Raw genomic sequence first — 20,945 nt, forward strand, 5'->3', positions numbered from 1 at the left:
AAAACTATCATTATTTGCTGATTATATGATACTGTACATAGAAAACCCTAAAGTCTCAGTCAAAAAACTACTGGAACTGATAACTGAATTCAGCAAGGTGATAGGATATAAAATTAATATTCAGAAATCAGTGGCATTCTTATATACCAACAGTAAACTGTTGAAAGAAAAATTAAGAAAATAATCCCCTTCACTATTGCAACAACAACAAAAAATAGAGTACTTAGGTGTAAATTTATCTAAGAAGGTTAAAAATTTGTACTTGGAAAATTATAAAACATTGATTAAAGAAATCAAGGAAGATAAAAGAAGTGGAAGCATATACTGTGTTTATGGATAGGAAAAATAAGCATCATTAAAATGTCTATATTACCCAAAGCAATCTATAAATTCAATGCAATTCCTATTAAAATACCAATGAAGTATTAAAATACTTCAAACATATAGAACAAATATTCCAAAAATTTATTTGGAATGAAAAAAGAACACAAAGAGACTCAGCAATCTTAAAAAAGAAGAATAAAATGGGAGGTATCACACCTCTCGATATCAAGTTATACTACAAGGTCATTGTACTCAAAACAGCTTGGTACTGGCATAAGAACAGGCATACAGATCAATGGAACAGAACAGAGAACTCAGAAATAAATCGCACATATATGGACAATTATTATTTTACAAAGGAGGTAAAAGCATAGAATGGAGTAAAGACAGCCTCTTCAACAAATGGTGTTGGGAAAATTGGACAGGTACTTGCAAAAAAATAAAACTAGACCACCAACTTACACTATTCACAAAAATAAACTCAAAATGGATAAAAGATTTAAATGTTAGTCCTGAAACCATAATCATCTTGGAAGAAAACATAGGCAGTAATCTCTCCGACATCTCTCACAGCGATATATTTGCTGATTTATCTCTACAGGCAAGTGAAATAAAGGACAGGATGAACAAATGGGACTATATCAAACTAAAATGCTTTTGCACAGCTAAAGACAATATGAACAGAATATAAAGACAAACCACACAATTGGAGAACATATTCAAAAATACATCTGATAAGGGGTTAATAACAAAATTTATAAAGAACTTGTAAAACTCAACACCAGGAAGATAAACAATCCAATCAAAAAATGGGCAAAAGAACTGAATAGACACTTCTCCAAAGAGGACATACACATGGCCAATAGGCAGGTGAAAAAATGTTTAACATCACTATTCATTAGAGAAATGCAAATTAAAACCACAATGAGATACCACCTCACACCTGTCAGAATGGCTCTCATTAACAAAACAACACACGGTAAGTGCTGGCAAGGGTGTGGAGAAAAGGGAATTCTCCTGCACTGCTGGTGGGATTCCAGACTGAAGCAGCCACTGTGGAAAACAGTATGGAGATTCCTCAAAAAATTAAAAATGGACCTTCCTTTTGACCCAGCTATCTCACTTTTAGGAATATATCCTAAGAACACCAAATCACTGATTCAAAAGAAGAAATGCACCCCCATGTTTACTGCAGCATTGTTTTTAATAGCCAAGATCTGGAAACAACCCAAGTGTCCATCAGTAGATGAGTGGATTAAAAAGCAGTGGTACATATACACAATGGAATACTATGCAGCCAAGAAAAAGGAAATCTTACATTTTGCTACAACATGGATGAACCAGGAGAGTATAATGCTAAGTGAAATAAGCCAGGCACAGCCTGACCCGGTGGTGGCACAGTGTATAGAGCGTCAGACTGGGATGCCGAGGACCGAGGTTCAAGATCCTGAGTTTGCCAGCTTGAGCACAGGCTCATTTGGTTTGAGCAAAAGCTCACCAGCTGGGACCCAAGGTCGCTGACTCGAGCAAGGGGTTACTTGGTCTGCTGAAGTTCGGTGGTCAAGGCACAAATGAGAAAGCAATCAATGAACAACTAAGGTGTCACAGCGCGCAACAAAAAACTTATGATTGATGCTTCTCATCTCTCCATTCCTGTCTGTCTGTCCCTGTCTATTCCTCTCTCTGACTCTCTTTCTGTCTCTGTAAAAAAAAAAAAAAAAGAAATAAGCCAGGCAGAGAAAGAAAAATATCATATGACCTCAATCATATGAGGAATTTAATGAACAATGTGAACTGAGGAACAGAATAGAGGCAGAGGCGGGATCAAAGGGACCAGAGGGAAAGCGGTCAGAGGGAAAGGGGATGAGAGGATGGGATCAGAGAAGGGAAAGAGATTGGTGAAATTATATACACATAACACAGCATTATAGAGTAGGACAGCAAATTTTGAAGGGAAGAGAGGAGTGTGTTGGCGAGGGTTCAAAGGGGGTATCAAGGGAACATGAGGGTGTTGTGGAGGGAGATATATTCGGTGGAACACTTGAATCTATGTAAGCACAATAAATTACAATCAATAAAAAATTAAAAATAAACAAGAAAATAGTCATTAGGGCATTCAATTATTTGAATCCTACCAGTGAGAGAAAGGCGTGCATTATCTCCAAACCTGAGAGGGTGTTCTTCTTGAGTCATTTAGGTGAAGTGTACATGAAAGATTCTAGGGCTCAGAGTATTCCAGACTTACCCTCCACTATAGCCAGTCACTATTAAGAAGTGACTAGAAGAGCAGCCTGTGAGGAGAGGGAAAGGCCTGTGTCTAGCTGTAGAAATCACCCAGTGCAAAGAGTGACCGCGGCCTGTGCACATGCTGCAGAGGAGACTGCAGCTAGCCCACTCTCTTTCTACTGACTACTGCATATTGGTTTTTCCCCAAAATTTCCTTTTACATATTTTCCCCTTTGAATCTGCCCTGATTTCTTACAAAGGGGGAAGCACACAGAATATGATTGTCTATCCCTTAGGTTCAGCCTCCCTAGGAGATGATCCTATGTCCCAAATCTAGTTTGTTTAGAAAAATTAAAAAATATGTATATATAGAGTTTGTTTTGTAATATCTATTATTTAGAAAAGTTAGTGTTTAATAGAAAAACTGTAAAAAAATGTTGATCTTTTTTTAGCTTCTTGTTACACATTACTTTGGAGCAGGTACAAGGAGTTTAATTTGTTAAAATTTGAATTTTTAATGTCATCTTAAAATTTCACAACCAAAAAACCTTATAGAAAAGTCTCAAGTTCATTGTATTATAATTTTATAGAAAATATTCTATAAAATTTTTAGGCTATCAGCATAAAAATTAAAACATTCTGCAAGTGAATTGTCCATTTTTTCTCTTACTGCTCTTTCTTTATATACTTTATGGCAAGTTTAAATAAAATTGTACAAGCACTGCATTGATTATTCCTCTGAATCAGTAAATATTTGCACCCCTAGAATCATAATGAAAGACATCAGATGGGGAAGCACCCAAAATATCCTGGGCAACAAACACATGTCCAACCAGGCCCATTCACCTCACATGTTCCACCTCAAACATTCATTCTATTTCAAAGTGATTGTACGTGGTATCTCCTGAAATACCTTCCATGAAGGACTTGAAAAAAGGAATCAATTCTTATTTCTCTTGTTAACTTAGTGCATAGCTTGAAACATGGCACATAACAGTCATTCAATGACCATCTGTTAAATGAATGATATCCAAATTCCCTTTCTCTTTAACTGGACTAAATCAGAATGTGTGGCTGGAACGGAATATCTTCCCCGTCTGTGGAGCCAGAAGCTTCAAATGATAAGGCCACTTACTTTGCTTTACAAGGAATGTGTGTGTCGTCCACTTTATGGCAGTACCCATATTTTGACCCACCTTCATTCCTGCTGTAACACGACTTATCTGCAACCTCAGTTCCTGGGACCAGCGTGATCAGTAGGGACATATTTGAAAAGAGAAAGGAAGTTCAATGCTATAAAGCATTAATGGAATATAAAACCAACAGCATAGGGAACATAGTCAATAATATTCAATATAACATTATAATAACTATAATATATCTAGGAAGTTTAAAATACGGTTATTTCAAAACTTGCCTTTCTGATCAAGTTAGTTAGAACAATTTAAATTTTGTTTTAAAGTTTTTGCAGATTTCTGAGTCTTTTTAATTTTTTTTTCTGGTGTAATTAAAGACTATGAACTCTAAAATTTTGGTATTATAGTCAAAGATTCTGGTATCCTGAACATTAAATGGCATTCACTTTTCCTTATTGATCTTCAGCATTCTCAGGGTCTTCCTTTTCTTATTTTCCCCTGTCCTTACTCTCTGGCCACCTCTGAGCACCCCTACCCACCTAACAGACAGACAGACAGACACACACACACACACACACACACACACACACTAGACTTCCAAGAGTTTACTCATCTGAAAAGGACCTTAGTTGAGTTACCAGATAAAATGCTGAACCCAGTTAAATTCAAATCTCAGATACACAAAGAACTTCTTTTTTAGTATAAATTTGCCTCAAATATTGCATGAGACATACAGATACTAAAAAAGATTGTTAACCTGAAATTAAAATTTCAGTGGGCCATTCTTATTTTTATTTGCTAAATCTAGTAATATCCAAATTGATCTAAAGTCCTAAAATCCATTAACATAGTTTCTAAGGAAGAAGAATGGGACAGAATGCTCCTTGGGTCATGATTAAACACTGTCACTTGGAATAATGTTTCGTTTTGTGTGTGTGGGGGGGGGTTGCATGTGCATAGAGAGAGGCAGGAACTCCAGCAGCACTGGGGTTTGTCCTCCTACCTGGTCCCCAGAGCTCGATGCACTGCTCCTGCAGCGTGGGGCACAGACCCATCAAGCAGTAGCCCTTCCCCTTTTGGCAAGGAGACCCATTGACTTGAAATCGATCAGCAGGGCAAATACCAGATTTACCATCACACATTTCCGGCAGGTCACACTCATCTTTTGCTGGTCTGCACACTGCACCAGGGATTTTAAACTGCCGGGGGGAACAATGGAGAGAAAGCTGTTTCACACTTGACTTACCAAATATCTCAAATTAATGCAAATAATATTTTCCCTTTGGTCTTTTATTGCCAAGGTAGTTAGGCGCATCATTCTATCCTAGTTTACATTTATATTGTATAAGTTAAAGCAATTTCCTATTATGTCATTTCTATTTTACTTTATCCAATGCCCTAATTCTTTAAGCAATGGATATTTCTGGATTTGTAGTGGAAACATTATAGAAATATCAAAAGAAAAAAAACCAAGCAACATCCTAGATGCAAAGAAGAAAGTTATTTCTCTTTTTGTTGAATGCATCTTTGTTGAGACTGTCAAGATTTTGGCCTATAACATCAGAGTTTTAGTGAAGAAGTAGAGCTTCTGCATTAAGGGAGGTAAGTTTACAAGCATGAGGTCAGTGTGCTGAGACTTTCCCAGGCATCACATTTCCTAATTCTTAATTCCTTTTCTTGCATGTCCAGATATTTCTTTTCAACTCACTTCTTATGGGATTATTTATAACGAGGGAGAAATAGCCAAATATTCGTTTGAGGTATTAAATCCCTTGCAACCCACTACTGCAAATCTTGCTCCTATTTCCTTAGGGAAATAGTCGTGAAACAATTCTGCCTTTCATTCAGCCCTGAAGAGGCCTGTGTGGACGTTGGAAACATGGCTTTCCCTTGCTGACATGAGCAGGCAACACTCATATCATCAAAAACACTTTCCATCTATCTACGCTGGTGACAGAATATAATCCAAATTTTATTCGGGGCACATGTGACCCTCCACATGCAACCTCGGCTGCTCCAGCCAAGATGCTCCTTACAAACTAGGCTTATACCTTCTGCTCTTTGTTATTTCCCTCAGTCTCCTTATTTGGAAAAAATTTCTCATTTGGTCTACTTCCCTAAAATCTAGTCATTTTTCTCCAGACCAGCTTGAAAGCCTCATTATCCGTGAAGGCTCCTTTGACTTCTCCCATGCACATAACTGCTCTCCTCTTTTATATTTTAAATTAAATTTTTATTAAATTTATTGGGGTGACACTGGTTAAAAAATCATATAGGTTTCAGGTGCACAATTCCATTACACATCATCTGTACACTGTATTGTGTGTTTGCCACCCCACATCAAATTTTCTCGTGTGGTGGGGAAAGCGGCCTGAACTTAGATTTGGAAGATGCAGGTTTGAATCTTGGCTCTGCCAGAGACTAAGTGTGTAACCTTACAACACTTAGGACTTAATCTCTCTGAAAATCTATTTTTCCACCTAATATTTAATTCACAAGGTGATTGTGAAAATATAAGTGAAAAAATTTATGCAAAGGTCATGTACCATTCATTGTAATATCTACCTGGGCATTCAATTATGCATTATATTTTTATCTGTTTCAGGTACATATACCATTGCCTTAAAGAAATAGGAAGTTCTTTGTGATTAAAAACTGCTTTTTTTTTCACATTTCCCATAATAGCTAACAAATAGAATATATATAATAAACACTTTTTGGCTACAACTTAAAGTTCTCAAATTTTCTTCATTTTGGTCTCCTTTATTTATTTCCTCTCCTTCTGACATTAAAAAAAAATCTATCCCAGATACTGTCTATATCTTGATATGCAATTCACATATAGTTATTAAGTGTTTAAAGTGTATGAAATTTTGTGCTAGGTAAGATGTCATTCCCCACCCTTAGTAGTCATTCTCACAAAGGAGCAGACAGATAAATAAATAATAGTTATACAAAAATCTGTGCAGCAGTGGAATGTAAAATGTTAAATTTTAACTTGTAGGAAAAGTCAAAAGCTCCTCATAGAAAATGACATGATATCCTCATTTAATGTCTCTTTTTATAAATTTCACCTGAATTGACTTCAACGGTTGAAAGGGGAGGGAGCCCAACATTATTCAAAAATTTTAAAAATTCCACCAAAGTCATTTTTAAAGAAATGTGTAACTAATTATGAGAAGCAGGAGGTAGGAGTAAAAAGAATTAGCTTTGGAACCGGTAAATTTGGAGTTTGCCATTAGTGATTCTAGTAATTTCCACATTTTCTGTTCTGAGTTTCTTTTCTCTCAAAAGCAAAACATGAGAATAATATTAACTGCACAGTTGTGCTGGAGGGTCAAATTGCCCATGTTTTGAAGCCCTATGTTTTGAAGTCCTAGTGAGGACTTGATAAAGTAGGCAGCGTTATTTTAGAGACAGAAAAATGTTGCTCTGTCTATTTCACTCAATACAAGCCCTGAGATTTTAACGTAGAAAAAAATAAAAGGTAATTGTAATTACTAAAAGAGAATAAAATAATCCTACCTGGCACTTCTCACAGCATTCTCCTAATGCACATTGAAAACCCGACTTGATTTTACACGTTTTAGCATCACAGCAAATGTTGGTACATTCCTAAGAAATACCAGAAACAATTGCAAATCCAAATTACTTTTGTCTTATTTCAGCACAATTCATAATATAATTTATTCATTACACAGCCTTTACTTTGGTATAGTCTGAAAATAATTTTTAGGAAAATAAGAAAAAAAAATAACAAGAAAGTTTAACATTAAAAAAAAATGAGATTTTAGAGTAGCCAAGGATCTGTCATTTATCTGAATTCTACTTATTTTTAAAATTTGATTTTTTTTAGTTCACCCAAATTCCCTTAATAATACTGAAAATGGAAAAGCAAACAAAAAGACAAAGGGGATTTAAAAAAAATAAAATTTATCTAAATAAAGAACATAATGGTTCAACAGATCAATTTTGTACCTATTCAGCAGTAAATCTCTAGGATATATAATTAAAAATCTTCTAAAAATATGGTTCTTTATTCAATTTTGACATTTAATTCAATTCTGCATAAAGTAATACACTTTGTTTTGTTTTCCTTGCCTTGTTTTTGAGGAATAGGCCCCTTTCTGGTTGTAGCTTTTTAGATTCCTAAAGAGGAATAATATAATTAGAACTACAACAATTATGGCTAAAATTCTTGCCCTTATTTCAAATATAAATATCATCTGAGAAAAATTACTCTTTCTCATAGAAGGAATCAATTTGTAATCCCATTTTGAAGTGACTGAGAAGCTGAACCCCTGAGGGTTTGCTGGCTAACTTATATAAAGTGTTAGCAAGATGAGCCAATGGCCCCATTCAGAATCCCAACTGCCACAGGAACAAGGCAGGGTCAGGCTAGCACTGCTAATGGTCACAAGTCCTGAGGTACAAAGGGGTAGCTGGTGTAGGGTGATTCTGGGATTGCTCAGACAGCACACCTGCATCCACATCTTGGCTCCTTCACTGACAAGCTTGGTGACCTTGAGCAAGCTGTTTCCACTCTCTGAGCCTGTTGCCATGCTGAGTCTAAAGTAACTGCTCCAAAAGTCATAGACACATTAGAAATGTGAAGTACTTCTGACTTAAAGGGAGGGATGAGGACACACAGTCCAGACTGGGGAGAGGTACTTAAAAAACTAGGTAAGGGGAAGAAACCCCAATGTCTCTTATGAAAGGCAATATTCATTGTTATAAAGGCTGGCCTCACAAGTATTTACAAATGAATATACGCAAAAATCATAGGAAACATGTAATTTTATAGTGAACCACATTATATAGTTTTTAAAAAATATGGCTCAGAAGTGTTTTATTTTATTTTTTAATTAAACTTATTGGGATGACATTGGTTAATAAAATTATAGATATCAAATGTACAAACACTATATAGTTTTATAGTTTATCCAGTGGTGGGTTTCAAATAATTTAACAACTGGTTCTCTTCCCTAATGACCATTTTAAGTATAAAAAAGCAATATGCTGAAAGGTAGTTTATTATTTCATGCATTTAATACTCAAGAACGATAAAAGAGGTAGATTGTTATAAGAAAGTTTTAAAATATTAATAGAAAGTATTAATATGAAACTGTTATTTAAAATATTTCTATATCTTCTTGATCAGTATCCTTACTTGCTAATTTTTTCACCCATGGATGGAATGAACATTACTATGGGCACTTAGAATATGCTGTTGCGCAGATGAACATTAAAAAAGAGTAAGGAATATATATTTGTGATTTCCATATTGGGCAGCAGCCCAGTCAACCACCTTAGAGAGAACCCTGATTACAAGTGCCATTATAACAACCGGTTCACCAAACTCAACAAAAAATTAGGTATCAGTTCTGCTGAAGCAGTGCGAACTGGCTGAATCTCACTACTGAGTTTATCCATCTTTGGCAATGGAAAAACAAATTAGACTTTTTCATAAAAGACTTGGTCTTACCTCAGAAGTCCCACAATCACAGTCCTCTCCAATTTCTACCAACTGGTTCCCACAGATCGGTGTGGATATGATGTCTACAGGCAATGGAGCGTTAAAGAGGCAATTTGATAATTTATCTTCAAAAAACTTGTCATAACTGACCCGGCTACAAGAACTGAAGTCCGTAGGTATATAGAAGCTGTGAAGACAAGGAGCGAGAAAAGAAAATGCAGTCATGCTGAGCATAGAGGGAACAATATCAGACATTGAGGGTGACACACCTAAAACCTACCCCAAAAGATCAAAGCAAATCCCATGATCAACTGCTAAATCATAAGTTCATCCATGTGCTTGAGTTAGCTCACCTGGACGGACATAAACATCTTCAGCTAAATGAGCAACCATGGTCATATCTCAAAGTATAGCATTCAGGTTGCTTTTTCAAAAATGCAAAACTGCTTCTGACTTATTTAGATAATCTGATTCAACCTTAGGTCATTTTGGTTGTAAAGTCCTAAAGTGAGTAAAAGTTTACTTATTTACATGTGTAGAAATTCACTTCCCTACAGAGGAATGCCTACTGACAGATTTATTCATTCCACAAATAAAGCTGAGGCTTAAAATTGTATTGAAATCTAAAAGGAATAACAACATCAAATATATAGCTGGCACATAGCTACATATGTTGTGGCAGGCAGAGTAACCCTAGCTTGAGCCAGCTGAGAAGGAAATAGAAAAGAGAAAATGGAATTTTTAAAGATAAAATTCCCTGGAAAGTTTGCTTAAGGCAAGGCAGATACATGTAATCTCTTTTTAAAGACTCTCTCTTCATCCTCCTGTGAGAACTTTCTTCTTTAGATTTTTCTCTAGGAACGTTTTCCTGATCACCACCCAATATAAACTTATGAAAAATTTAGTAAATGTTAATGATTTCCTTCAGATGAGGCTAAAATGCCAAGTCATCCCAACAGCAAAGAGACAATATGTTTAAACTATGTCTTTGTTAGTGAAAAACATTAACATATAGATGAAGGATAAGGTGGTTTGGTATACACATTCATGACAGTGTTATTTAATCATTTAAATGCTTGACCATGTGTGAAAGATGACAGAAAAGAGAGAATTAAAAACAGGAAAACAGCGTCTTCTTGGAAAGCCTTACCTTAGTGCTTTGTCCATCACACATATTGTAGAAGGGCACTTGCAAACATGGGAGTCATGAAACATTCCAAAGTTATGGCCCATTTCATGGGCCATTGTCCCTGCAACTCTAAGCATGTTGTCACTGTGGTCCTGAACGTGAGAACAGAAAAAATAGACCTTCTGATTTTCAAACTGAATTATCACTCAGGGTATAAGTAAATATTTTTACTATAGTCCCAAGTAAAAATGAGAAATTGACTTTAGCTTCAGCAATCTCACCCCAACCCATACCGTCTCCTGCCCTTCTCCTTCACCCTCTCTCCTTCTCTCTCTCTATCTCTCTCTCTCTCTCTACACACACACACCTTCTGTACTGAATGCCCATCACAGGGCATAATACCTGCTCTTTATTTTTGTGTATGAGAAATATTTTAAAGAAAAAAAATTTGTGATTTCCTCCCATGAGAGATAGTGGTAAAATTTCTTCAACAATGATAAGGAAGGCCCTGGCCAGTTGGCTCAGCGGTAGAGTGTCAGCCTGGCGTACAGGAGTCCCGGGTTCGATTCTTGGCCAGGGCACACAGGAGAAGTGCCCATCTGCTTCTCCACCCCTCCCCTTCTCCTTCCTCTCTGTCTCTCTCTTCCCCTCCCGCAGCCAAGGCTCCATTGGAGCAAAGATGGCCCGGGCGCTGAGGATGGCTCTGTGGCCTCTGCCTCAGGCGCTAGAATGGCTCTGGATGCAACAGAGTGATGCCCCAGATGGGCAGAGCATCGCCCCCTGGTGGGCATGCTGGGTGGATCCTAGTCGGGCGCATGTGGGAGTCTGTCTGACTGCCTCCCCGTTTCCAGCTTCGGAAAATGAAAACAAACAAACAAAAAAAAACAACGATAAGGAATCGGAAACATTTCAAAAATAATCTACCTCCCTCTCTCAGCTTATTTTTTATATCTTCTAATTCAATTGGAGGAATTTGATATCTTTAGCTAATGCAGCTTTAAAAATATTCATTAACTTAGAATTTTAGTACATTGGTATCTTTTTCAACTTTATTAATGCCAAAATTAGACATCAATCAATTCCAGACTTGCCACATTGCATGAAGTCCATTCAGTGGCCAACTTCTTTACCAGACTGTTTCTGATGAGATGTGTTGGTCTGGGGGCTCTAGGTTATCCAGGAGCAATAAAACAACACTAGTGGTTATAATTTCTCACTGGTAAGGCAAATATGATAATAATACTCATCCACAGAAACCTAATTCCCTCATCAACTTCATTTCAAAAAACCAAATAAAGAGCTTCTTAAGATATGGTACAAGACTGGCAAACAAGCAACACCTATGTAAGTTAAGAAGTTAATATTTACCATTCATATTATTATTTCATCCTATTGAAATAAATTCAATAAATCCTGCTATCTAGTAAGATAGAGCTCCCCAAATGAGGACAAAAACACACAGAAAGAAAAGAAAGAAAAGAGGGAAGGAGGGAGGGAAGTATGGAGGGAGGAAGGAAGGAAAGAAAGAAAAGAGGGAAGGAAGGGGGAAAGAAAGAAAGAGAGAGAGAGAGAGAAAGAAAAGTGGAAATGTGTTTATAGACTTTCCAGGTTGCCTTGTGATTTCTTTAAATTTGGGATATCTTCTTTTAAATAATTATTTTCATAACTTCAATGTTCTCCACCCCACAACCGGAATGACCTACCATAAACAAGATAATGCATTATGATTATGCTGGGTTTATACTGGATATGCAAGACTGAGTCAATATTTGACATTTAATCAATGTTTATCAACCATGTCAACCGAGTGAAGGAGAAAAACTATACTATCTTCTCAATAAATTTAGAAAACAGAGAATTAAAAATTTTAAACAAAAAATAATTTAGAGAGAGAAAATGGTATGGAGTAGGCAGAGGTTACAACTCCCACCACCCAGAACCAAAGTGTATTAAAACTTAACTTAGGAATAATCATCTTGAAAAACTAACTTTGGACTAAACCAGTGGTTGGCAAACTGTGGCTCGCAAGCCACATGCTGCTCTTTGGCCCCTTGAATGTGGTTCTTCCACAAAATACCACATGCAGGTGCTACCTTGATAAGGATGTACCTACCTATATAGTTTAAGTTTAAAAAATTTGGCTCTCGAAAGAAATTTCAATCATTGTACTATTGATATTTGGATCAGTTGAATAATGAGTTTGCAGACCACTGAACTAAACTAAGAGGAATCTATAACCAAGCATCACTGTAGGAACCACATTGAGCTGGTACGAAAGGCTGAGACACAGAAAGGACTGCCCCACTCCCAGGAGCGAGAGATGGCCTGGAGGATCTCTTATGGTGGTTTGGAATGCTGGGAGAGTTGTAGGCCCTCAGCCACAGGATTGGAACCCCAGCCTGGAGCCCCAAAGACTAAAGGAGGCATACAGACAGTATTTAGCTGAAAGAAGATCCAGGTTACTGTTTGTGAGAGGAAGACAGAACTCTCAGACCCAGGCTCCATCTTAAAGGGACCATGCGGAAAACCTCATTCACAGCCACTTAGGGCTCTGGGAGCGAGGAATGCAAAGAAAACTGGAGTTGCAAGAGGAGAGTGTAGTCTTGGGGGCACAAGGAGAGATTGTGGGGGACAGCCACCCTGACCCCTGTACGGGGTAACTCCCCAAACCTAAAGTGCTCATTCTTCCTGGGAGAATCAAGCCAGCCAAGGGAAGCAATTACCCCAACAACTGGAGGCTTTCCTGCTCCAGTCAGTGCAAAGAGACACTTAGAAGCAAGAGGCGCATCAGGAACACAAGTTTTGAGTGCTGAGCTCTGGGCTACATGGCCACCCAAACTTGCTGAGTATATTCTGAAGGGTGGGAGGGGCGGGCTATGGAGGAGGCCACGGTGCTTGGCCTGCATGGCAGATAGAGGTGGAGCCCAGCGAGGCAGCCCATCAGGTGGCAGTGTGGGGTGGATCCCAGAGAGGCCTCCTGCGTGCCTGCGGAGGGGAAACCCTGCAGGGCGAGGTGTACCTTGCGCCAGGCAGACTCCAGCAGGGCAAGGTGACCCACATGCCCGCAGGCAGCAGAGCCGGGTGAGGAGACCTATGTGCTCATGGGGACAGAGTCCAGAAAGGCAGCCTACGTGCCCAAGGGGGGCAGAGCCAAGCAAGGAGAGGAGTCATCCTCACCCGCAGAGCAGCCCAAGGTGTGGCTTGTGAGCCAGCGCCAATGCCCAAGTGCCCGAGGAGGCAGAGGCAGTGGGGGGCCAGTGGAAAGACCACACTCCAGGAATAGAAAGGGTACACACACTGGCCAAGATTAGATAAAAGCCAGCCTAGGAGTGCAGCTGATATTTACAGCGGCATCAGGGCCCAGCAGAGGCAGCCAAAAATTCTGGATCACCTTGTGCTCCAAGAAGGTTGCTAATGGCCAGCCAAAAGCAGTAACCCCCCACTGATCTACACCAGGTTCCAGCCAGGGAGGTCCAGGGCTGGTATATCCACCAGTCAGATATGGAGAACATCAGCTCTGGACCTAACAACCCTAGTTAGAGTGGTATCTTAAAGAAAGGCTCCTCACATCTGACCCAGCTAGAGCATAGAAAATGCTGTCACAAACAGCAAAAAGAGCAGTAGCAACAGCCAAATACCCACAGTGGATTACAAACAGCTGAAGCCAACCAAGATCTAGAAACAACACAACTAAAAGCTGGAGGCAGACAACATCAACCCTTTACTCAGCTAGTTACACAAACAAAACATCCAAAGGAGCAGTCTATACAGAGACAAAATGGGAAGACAGAGAAATGCAATTCTAATGAATCAACAAGAGAAATCCCCCCAAAAAGAACTGAATAATATGGAACTAGCCAAGATACCGGATGCAGAGTTTAGAATAATGATTGTTAGGATACTGAAGAATCTTAGAAGAACAATAGATGGACAAAATAAACACCTGACCAAAGAGATAGCAGGCATCAGAAAAAATGTTAAAATCATAAAAAAGAATCAGGTAGAAATGACAAACACAATATCAGAAATGAAGAATACACTAGAAGGAATTAAAATCAGGCTGGATGAAGCAGAGGATGGAATCAGCAATTTAAAGGACAAGACAAATGAAAGTATGGAAGCAGAACAGCAAAAAGAATAGAGGATCAAAAAGTCTGAGGAAACTCTAAGAGAGTTCTGTGACAACATGAAGAGAAACAACATCTGCATAATAGGGGTTCCTGAAGGAGAAGAGAAAAAACAAGGGATAGAGAACCTGATTGAAATAATTATAGATGAAAACTTCTGTAAACTTTTGCAGAAAAAAGTCACATAAATTCAAGAAGCACAGAGAATCCCATTAAAGGGAAACCCAAAGAAGCCTACACCAAGACACATCATAATTAAAATACCAAAATTAAGGGATAAAGAAAGAATACTAAGAACTGCAAGAAAAAAGCAGTCAATCACATACAAACGAGCCCACATAAGGATGATACCTGACTTTCAACAGAAACAATTGAGGCCAGAAGGGAATGGCATGAAATATTAAAAGTAATGTAGAACAAGAGCCTACAACCAAAACTTCTTTATCCAGAAAGGCTATCTTTTAAAATTGAAGGAGAAATAAAAAGCTTCCCACACACACACACAAAAAGACACCTCAAGGAAGTCATTATAACCAAATCAATGCTGCAAAAAATGTTAAGGAGCCTGCTGTAAACAGAACAAAGGAGGAAAAAATCTAGTAAAACAGGAATGTAGATTTAAAGAATAAAAATGTCAATAAACAATTCCTTATCAATAATAACCTTAAATGTAAATGGATTAAGTGCTCCAATTAAAAGACCTAGGGTAGATGGATGGATAAGAAAACAGGACCAGCATATATACTGTCTACAAAAGACCCACCTCAAAACAAAAGATATGCATAGACTGAAAGTAAAGGAATGGAAAAAAATATATTTCATGCTAATGGAAATGAAAAAAAAAGCTGATGTAGCAATACTTATATCAGACAAAATAGACTTTAAAACAAAGGCTATAGTAAGGGATAAAAAGGTCACTACATAATGATAAAGGTAGCAATCAAACACAAAGATATAACTATTATAAATATCTATGCACCTAATATAGGAGCACCTAAATATATAAAGCAGATTTTGATGGACATAAAGGGCGAAATCAACAGCAACATTATAATAGTATGGTATTTCAATACTCCACTAACATCACTGAAAAGATCCTCAAGAAAGAAAATTAAAGAAGAAACAGTAGACTTAAAGGACACACTAGACCCCTGGTCAGAAAACTGTGGCTCATGAACCACATGTGGCTCTTTGGCCCTTTGAGCATGGCTCTTCCACAAAATACCACATGCGGGTGTTACCTCGATAAGGAATGTACCTACCTATACAGTCTAAATTTAAAAAATTTGGCTCTTAAAGGAAATTTCAACCATTGTACTGTTGACATTTGGTTCTGTTGACTAATGAGTTTGCCAACCACTGCAATCAACTGGATTTAATAGATAACTTCAGAATCTTTCATCCTAAAGCAGCACAATATACAATCTTTTCTAGAGCTCATGGTACATTCTCTAGGATAGACCACGAGTTAGTACACAAAACAAGTCTCAGTAAATTTAGGAAATTGAAATCACATCAAGTATCTTCTCTGATCACAATGGCATGAAACTAGAAATCAACTACAATAGAAAAACTGAAAAACACTCAAACACTTAGAAAATAAATAGCATGATATTAAATAATAAATGGGTTAACAATGAGATCAAGGAAGAAATAAATATTTCCTTGAAACAAATGAAAATGAACATACAACAACTTAAAATTTATGAGACACAGCAAAAACAGTTCTGAGAGGAAAGTTCATAGCCTTACAGGCATACCTTAAGAAGCAAGAAAACGTTCAAATAAACAACTTAATCATACACTTAAAGGAAATAAAAAAAGAACAGCAACTAAAGCCCAGAGGAAGTAGAATAAAAGAAATAATAAAGATCAGAGCGGAAATAAATGACATAGAGGCTAAAGAAACAATAAAGAGAAGATGGCAGCAAAGTAAGCAGATGCACAGATGCCCAGCTCTCACCACCAAACTGGAATACAAATCAATTTAGGAAAAATCAGTGTGAAACACCAACTCTGGCTGACCTGAAGATGGCAGTGGAGTAGGCAGACTCACAGAATCCCAGCTCACACCACCGAAATGGATTACAAACTCATTTATGAACAATCAGCGTAAAAAACCAAATCTGAACTACAAGAACAGCTTTTAAAAACCAAGGAGCAAAGAAGAAGCCACAACATACCTGGTAGGGGGCACCTGAATCTCCCCTGCTTACAGGAACAGGGGGGAGGGTGAGGCTGGGCTCTCACTCCAAGGAAAAGAGCAGTAAATACTGCTCACAGCCACTTGCCTGGTGACCAGGGAATGCGGTGTGTTGAAAGGGCCCCCTTCTCTTCCAAAAAGAAAGGAGAGAGAGAGAGAGAGAGAGAGACAGATGGTGAGGGGGAGAGAAATATAGATGATGACATGAAAAGCTGACTCATTCAGTGCAGGAGGCGGCCATAACTGGGGGAGGGGCTGATCCTTCCACAAAGCAAAATACAAAAGTACTTCCAGGTCAGAGATACAGACATCTCTCCAGCTCCAATCAGCACAACAAGACATGGCTCAAAACAAGAAGTGGGGAGGAGGGGCAGTAACTCAGGTCTCCATGGAGATCTGAGATACACCTCCCCCTACTGAAGGTGAGAAAACACCCTGTCCCCAAAGAGATAAATTAGTAGAAGTGGCCTTCAGAGTCTCAAGTTACAACCATCTCATTCCTAGATAGAGTTTCAAGGAAGCCCCCTGCTGAGGTCAGTAAACAAAACTATCACCTGTTTAAGAAAACAAACAAATCAAGACTTCAAAGGGGCCCAAATCCAAAAATGGATTACAAATAATAGCTAATACGAACCCAAGAAGACCTAGAAATAACACAATTGAAAACTGGAGGCAGACATCACTAAGCCTACACTCAACCAACTCTACAAAGAAAACACCCAATCACAGATAACGGAAAGACAAATAAGTGCAATCCAAATGAAACCCCAAGCCCCTGGCCGGTTGGCTCAGTGGTAGAGCGTCAGCCTGGCATGCAGAAGTCCCGGGTTTGATTCCCAGCCAGGGCACACAGGAGAAGCGCCCATCTGCTTCTCCACCCCTCCCCCTCTCCTTCCTCTCTGTCTCTCTCTTCCCCTCCTGCAGCCGAGGCTCCATTGGAGCAAAGATGGCCCGGGCACTGGGAATGGCTCCTTGGCCTCTGCCCCAGGCACTAGAGTGGCTCTGGTCACGACAGAGCGACACCCCGGAGGGGCAGAGCATCGCCCCCTGGTGGGCAGAGCGTTGCCCCCTGGTGGGCGTGCCGGGTGGATCCTGGTCGGGCGCATGTGGGAGTCTGTCTGACTGTCTATCCCTGTTTCCAGCTTCGGAAAAATACAAAAACAAAACAAAACAAATGAAACCCCAAGAGAAACCTTGAGGAGATGAACTGAGTGATATGGAAATAATCAAACTTCCAGATGCAGAGTTCAAAATAATGATCATAAGAATGCTTAGGGATCTTAGAACAATAATGTATGGTCATTATGAACACCTAAATAAAAAAATAGCAAGTATAAAAAAGGATATTGAAATATTAAAAAAGAATTAGTTGGAGATGATAAACACAATATCAGAAACGAAGACCACAATGGAAGTAATTAAAAACAGGATGGATAGAGCTGAGGATCGAATCAGCAAAGTGGAGGACAACTTCAATGAAAGCAAGAAAGCAGAGAAGAAAAAAGAAAAGCGGCTCAAAAAGTCTGAGGAAATTCTTAGAGAGCTCTGTGACAACATGAAGAGAAATAACATCTGCATCATAGGGGTTCCTGAAGAAGAAGAGAAAGAACTAGGAATAGAGACTTTGTTCACTCATATCATAGCTGAAAAATTCTCTAAATTAATACAGGAGAAACTCTCAAAGTTTAAGAAGCATAGAGAACTCCATTAAAGAGAAACCCAAAGAAACCTACATCAAGACACAACATAATTAAAATACCAAAGCTAAGTGATAAAGAGAAAATATTAAAAGCTGCTAGAGAAAAAAAAGTTATCACCTACAAAGGAGCCCCCATAAGAATGACATCTACTTCTCAATGAAACACTTGAGGCCAGAAGGGGATGGCAAGAAATATTCAAAGTAATGCAGAACATGAACCTACAACCAAGAATACATTATCCAGCAAGGCTATCATTTAAAATCGAAGAAGAAAAAAAAAGCTTCCTAGACAAAAAACAACTCAAGGAATTCATTACAACCAAACCAATGCTGCAGGAAATGTTAAGGGGCCTGGTGTAAACAGATCAAAGTGGGAACAGAATATAGCAAAAAAGGAACACAGCTTTAAAGAATAAAATGGCAATAAACAACTACATATCAATAATAACCTCAAATGTAAATGGATTAAATGATCCAATCAAAAGACACAAGGTAGCTGCATGGATAAGAAAACAGGACCCATACATATGCTGTCTACAAGGGACACACCTTAAAACAAGAGATGCATATAGATTGAAGGTAAAAGGATGGAAAAAAATATTTCATGCAAATGAAAAAAAAAAGCTGGAGTAGCATACTTATATCAGACAAAATGGACTTTAAAACAAAGGATATAGTAAGAGATAAAGAAGGCCAGTGCATAATGATAAAGGGAGCAATCCAACAGGAAGATATAACTATTATAAATATCTATGCACCTAATATAGGAATGCCTAAATATATAAAGAAGACTTTGATGGATTTAAAGGGCGAGATCAAAAGCAATACTATAATAGTAGGGGATTTCAATACCCCACTAACATCACTAGATAGATCCTCAAGAAAGAAAATTAACAAAGAAACAGCAGACTTAAAGGACACACTAGATCAACTCAATTTAATAGATATCTTCAGAACCTTTCACATTAAAGCACCACAATATACATTCTTTTTAAGTGCTCATGGTACATTCTATAAAATAGACAACATGTTAGGGCATAAAAGTGGTCTCAACAAATTGAAGCAGATGAAATCATATCCAGCACTTTCTCTGATAACAATGGCATGAAACTAGAAATGAATCACAACAAAAAAGCTCAAAAACTCTCAAACACATAGAAACTAAATAGCAGGTTGTTAAATAATGAATGGATTAAGAACGAGATCAAAGAAGAAATAAAAAAATTCCTAGAAACAAATGACAATGAGCATACATCAACTCAAAATTTATGGGACACAGCAAAAGCAGTACTGAGAGGGAAGTTCATAGCAATATAAGCACACTTTAAGAAGCTAGAAAAAAGCCTGACCTGTGGTGGCACAGTGGATAAAGCATCAACCTGGAAACGCTGAGGTTGCTGGTTCAAAACCCTGGGCTTGCCTGGTCAAGGCACATATGGGAGTTGATGCTTCCTGCTCCTCCCCCCTTCTCTCTCTCTCTCTCTCTCACTCTCTCTCCCTTCTCTATAATGAATAAATAAATAAAAAAACCGTTATAGAAACATAATTAAAAAAAAGAAGCTAGAAAAAGCTCAAATAAATAACTTAACCCTGCATCTAAAAGAAATAGAAAAAGAACAGCAAGTAAAGCCCAAATGTAGTAGAAGGAAGGAAATAATAAAGATCAGAGCAGAAATAAATGACATAGAGGCTAATGAAACAATACAGAGGATCAAGGAAACTAGGAGCTGGTTCTTTGAAAAGGTAAACAAGATGGATGAACCTTTAACTAGACTCACCAAGAAAAAGAGAGAGAGGACTCAAATAAATAAAATTAGAAATGAGAGTGGAGAAATAACAACTGACACAACAGAAATACAAAATATTGTAAGAAAATACTATGAAGAACTGTATGCCAAAAAACTAGACAACCTAGATGAAATGGACAAATTCCTTAGAAACATACAATCTTCTAAAAATCAATATGGAAGAATCAGAAAATGTAAGCAGACCGGTTACACCAAATGAGATCGAAACAGTTATCAAAAAACTCCCAGCAAGGAAAAGTCCTGGGCCTGATGGCTTCACAACTGAATTGTACCAAATATTCAAAGAAGAACTAACTCCTATCCTTCTCAAGCTATTTCAAAAATGCAAGAGGAAGGAAGACTTCCAAGCTCCTTTTATGAGGCAAGCATAATCCTGATTCCAAAACCAGGCAAAGACAACACAAAGAAAAAAAATTATAGGCCAATACCTCTGATGAATATAGATGCTAAAATCTTCAACAAAATATTAGCAAACCGGATCCAACAATATATGGAAAAAATCCTACACCATGATCAAGTGGGATTTATTCTGGGGAGGCAAGGCTGGTACAATATTTGCAAAGCAATCAATATGATTCATCACATAAACAAAAAGAAGGAGAAAAACCACATGATAATTTCAATAGATGCAGAAAAAGCATTTGATAAAATCCAGCACCCAATTTTGATCAAAACTCTCAACAAAGTTGAAATATAGGAAACATACCTCAACATGATAAAAGCCATCTATAACAAACCCACAGCCAACATCATACTCAATGGGCAAAAATTAAAAGCAATCCCCTTAAGATCAGGAACAAGGCAGGGGTGCCCCCTT

General features: G+C 38.0%; 1 protein-coding gene across 3 annotated transcripts in view; it reads right to left on the bottom strand.

Annotated features, from left to right (window-relative positions):
• Window positions 1-20,945, bottom strand: part of ADAM28 (ADAM metallopeptidase domain 28) — a 77,675-nt gene that overhangs the window by 19,464 nt on the left and 37,266 nt on the right. For all 3 annotated transcript variants that reach the window (XM_066267301.1, XM_066267293.1, XM_066267311.1), the window contains 5 exons: window positions 10,313-10,443; window positions 9,172-9,349; window positions 7,212-7,301; window positions 4,690-4,885; window positions 3,686-3,788 (listed from right to left, as the gene is read on the bottom strand). In XM_066267301.1, coding sequence (XP_066123398.1) covers window positions 3,686-3,788; window positions 4,690-4,885; window positions 7,212-7,301; window positions 9,172-9,349; window positions 10,313-10,443 — 698 coding nt within the window. The remainder of the gene's footprint in view (window positions 1-3,685; window positions 3,789-4,689; window positions 4,886-7,211; window positions 7,302-9,171; window positions 9,350-10,312; window positions 10,444-20,945) is intronic.

This window comes from Saccopteryx bilineata, chromosome 1 (assembly GCF_036850765.1).
Source record: "Saccopteryx bilineata isolate mSacBil1 chromosome 1, mSacBil1_pri_phased_curated, whole genome shotgun sequence".
Classification (NCBI taxonomy): Eukaryota; Metazoa; Chordata; class Mammalia; order Chiroptera; family Emballonuridae; genus Saccopteryx; species Saccopteryx bilineata.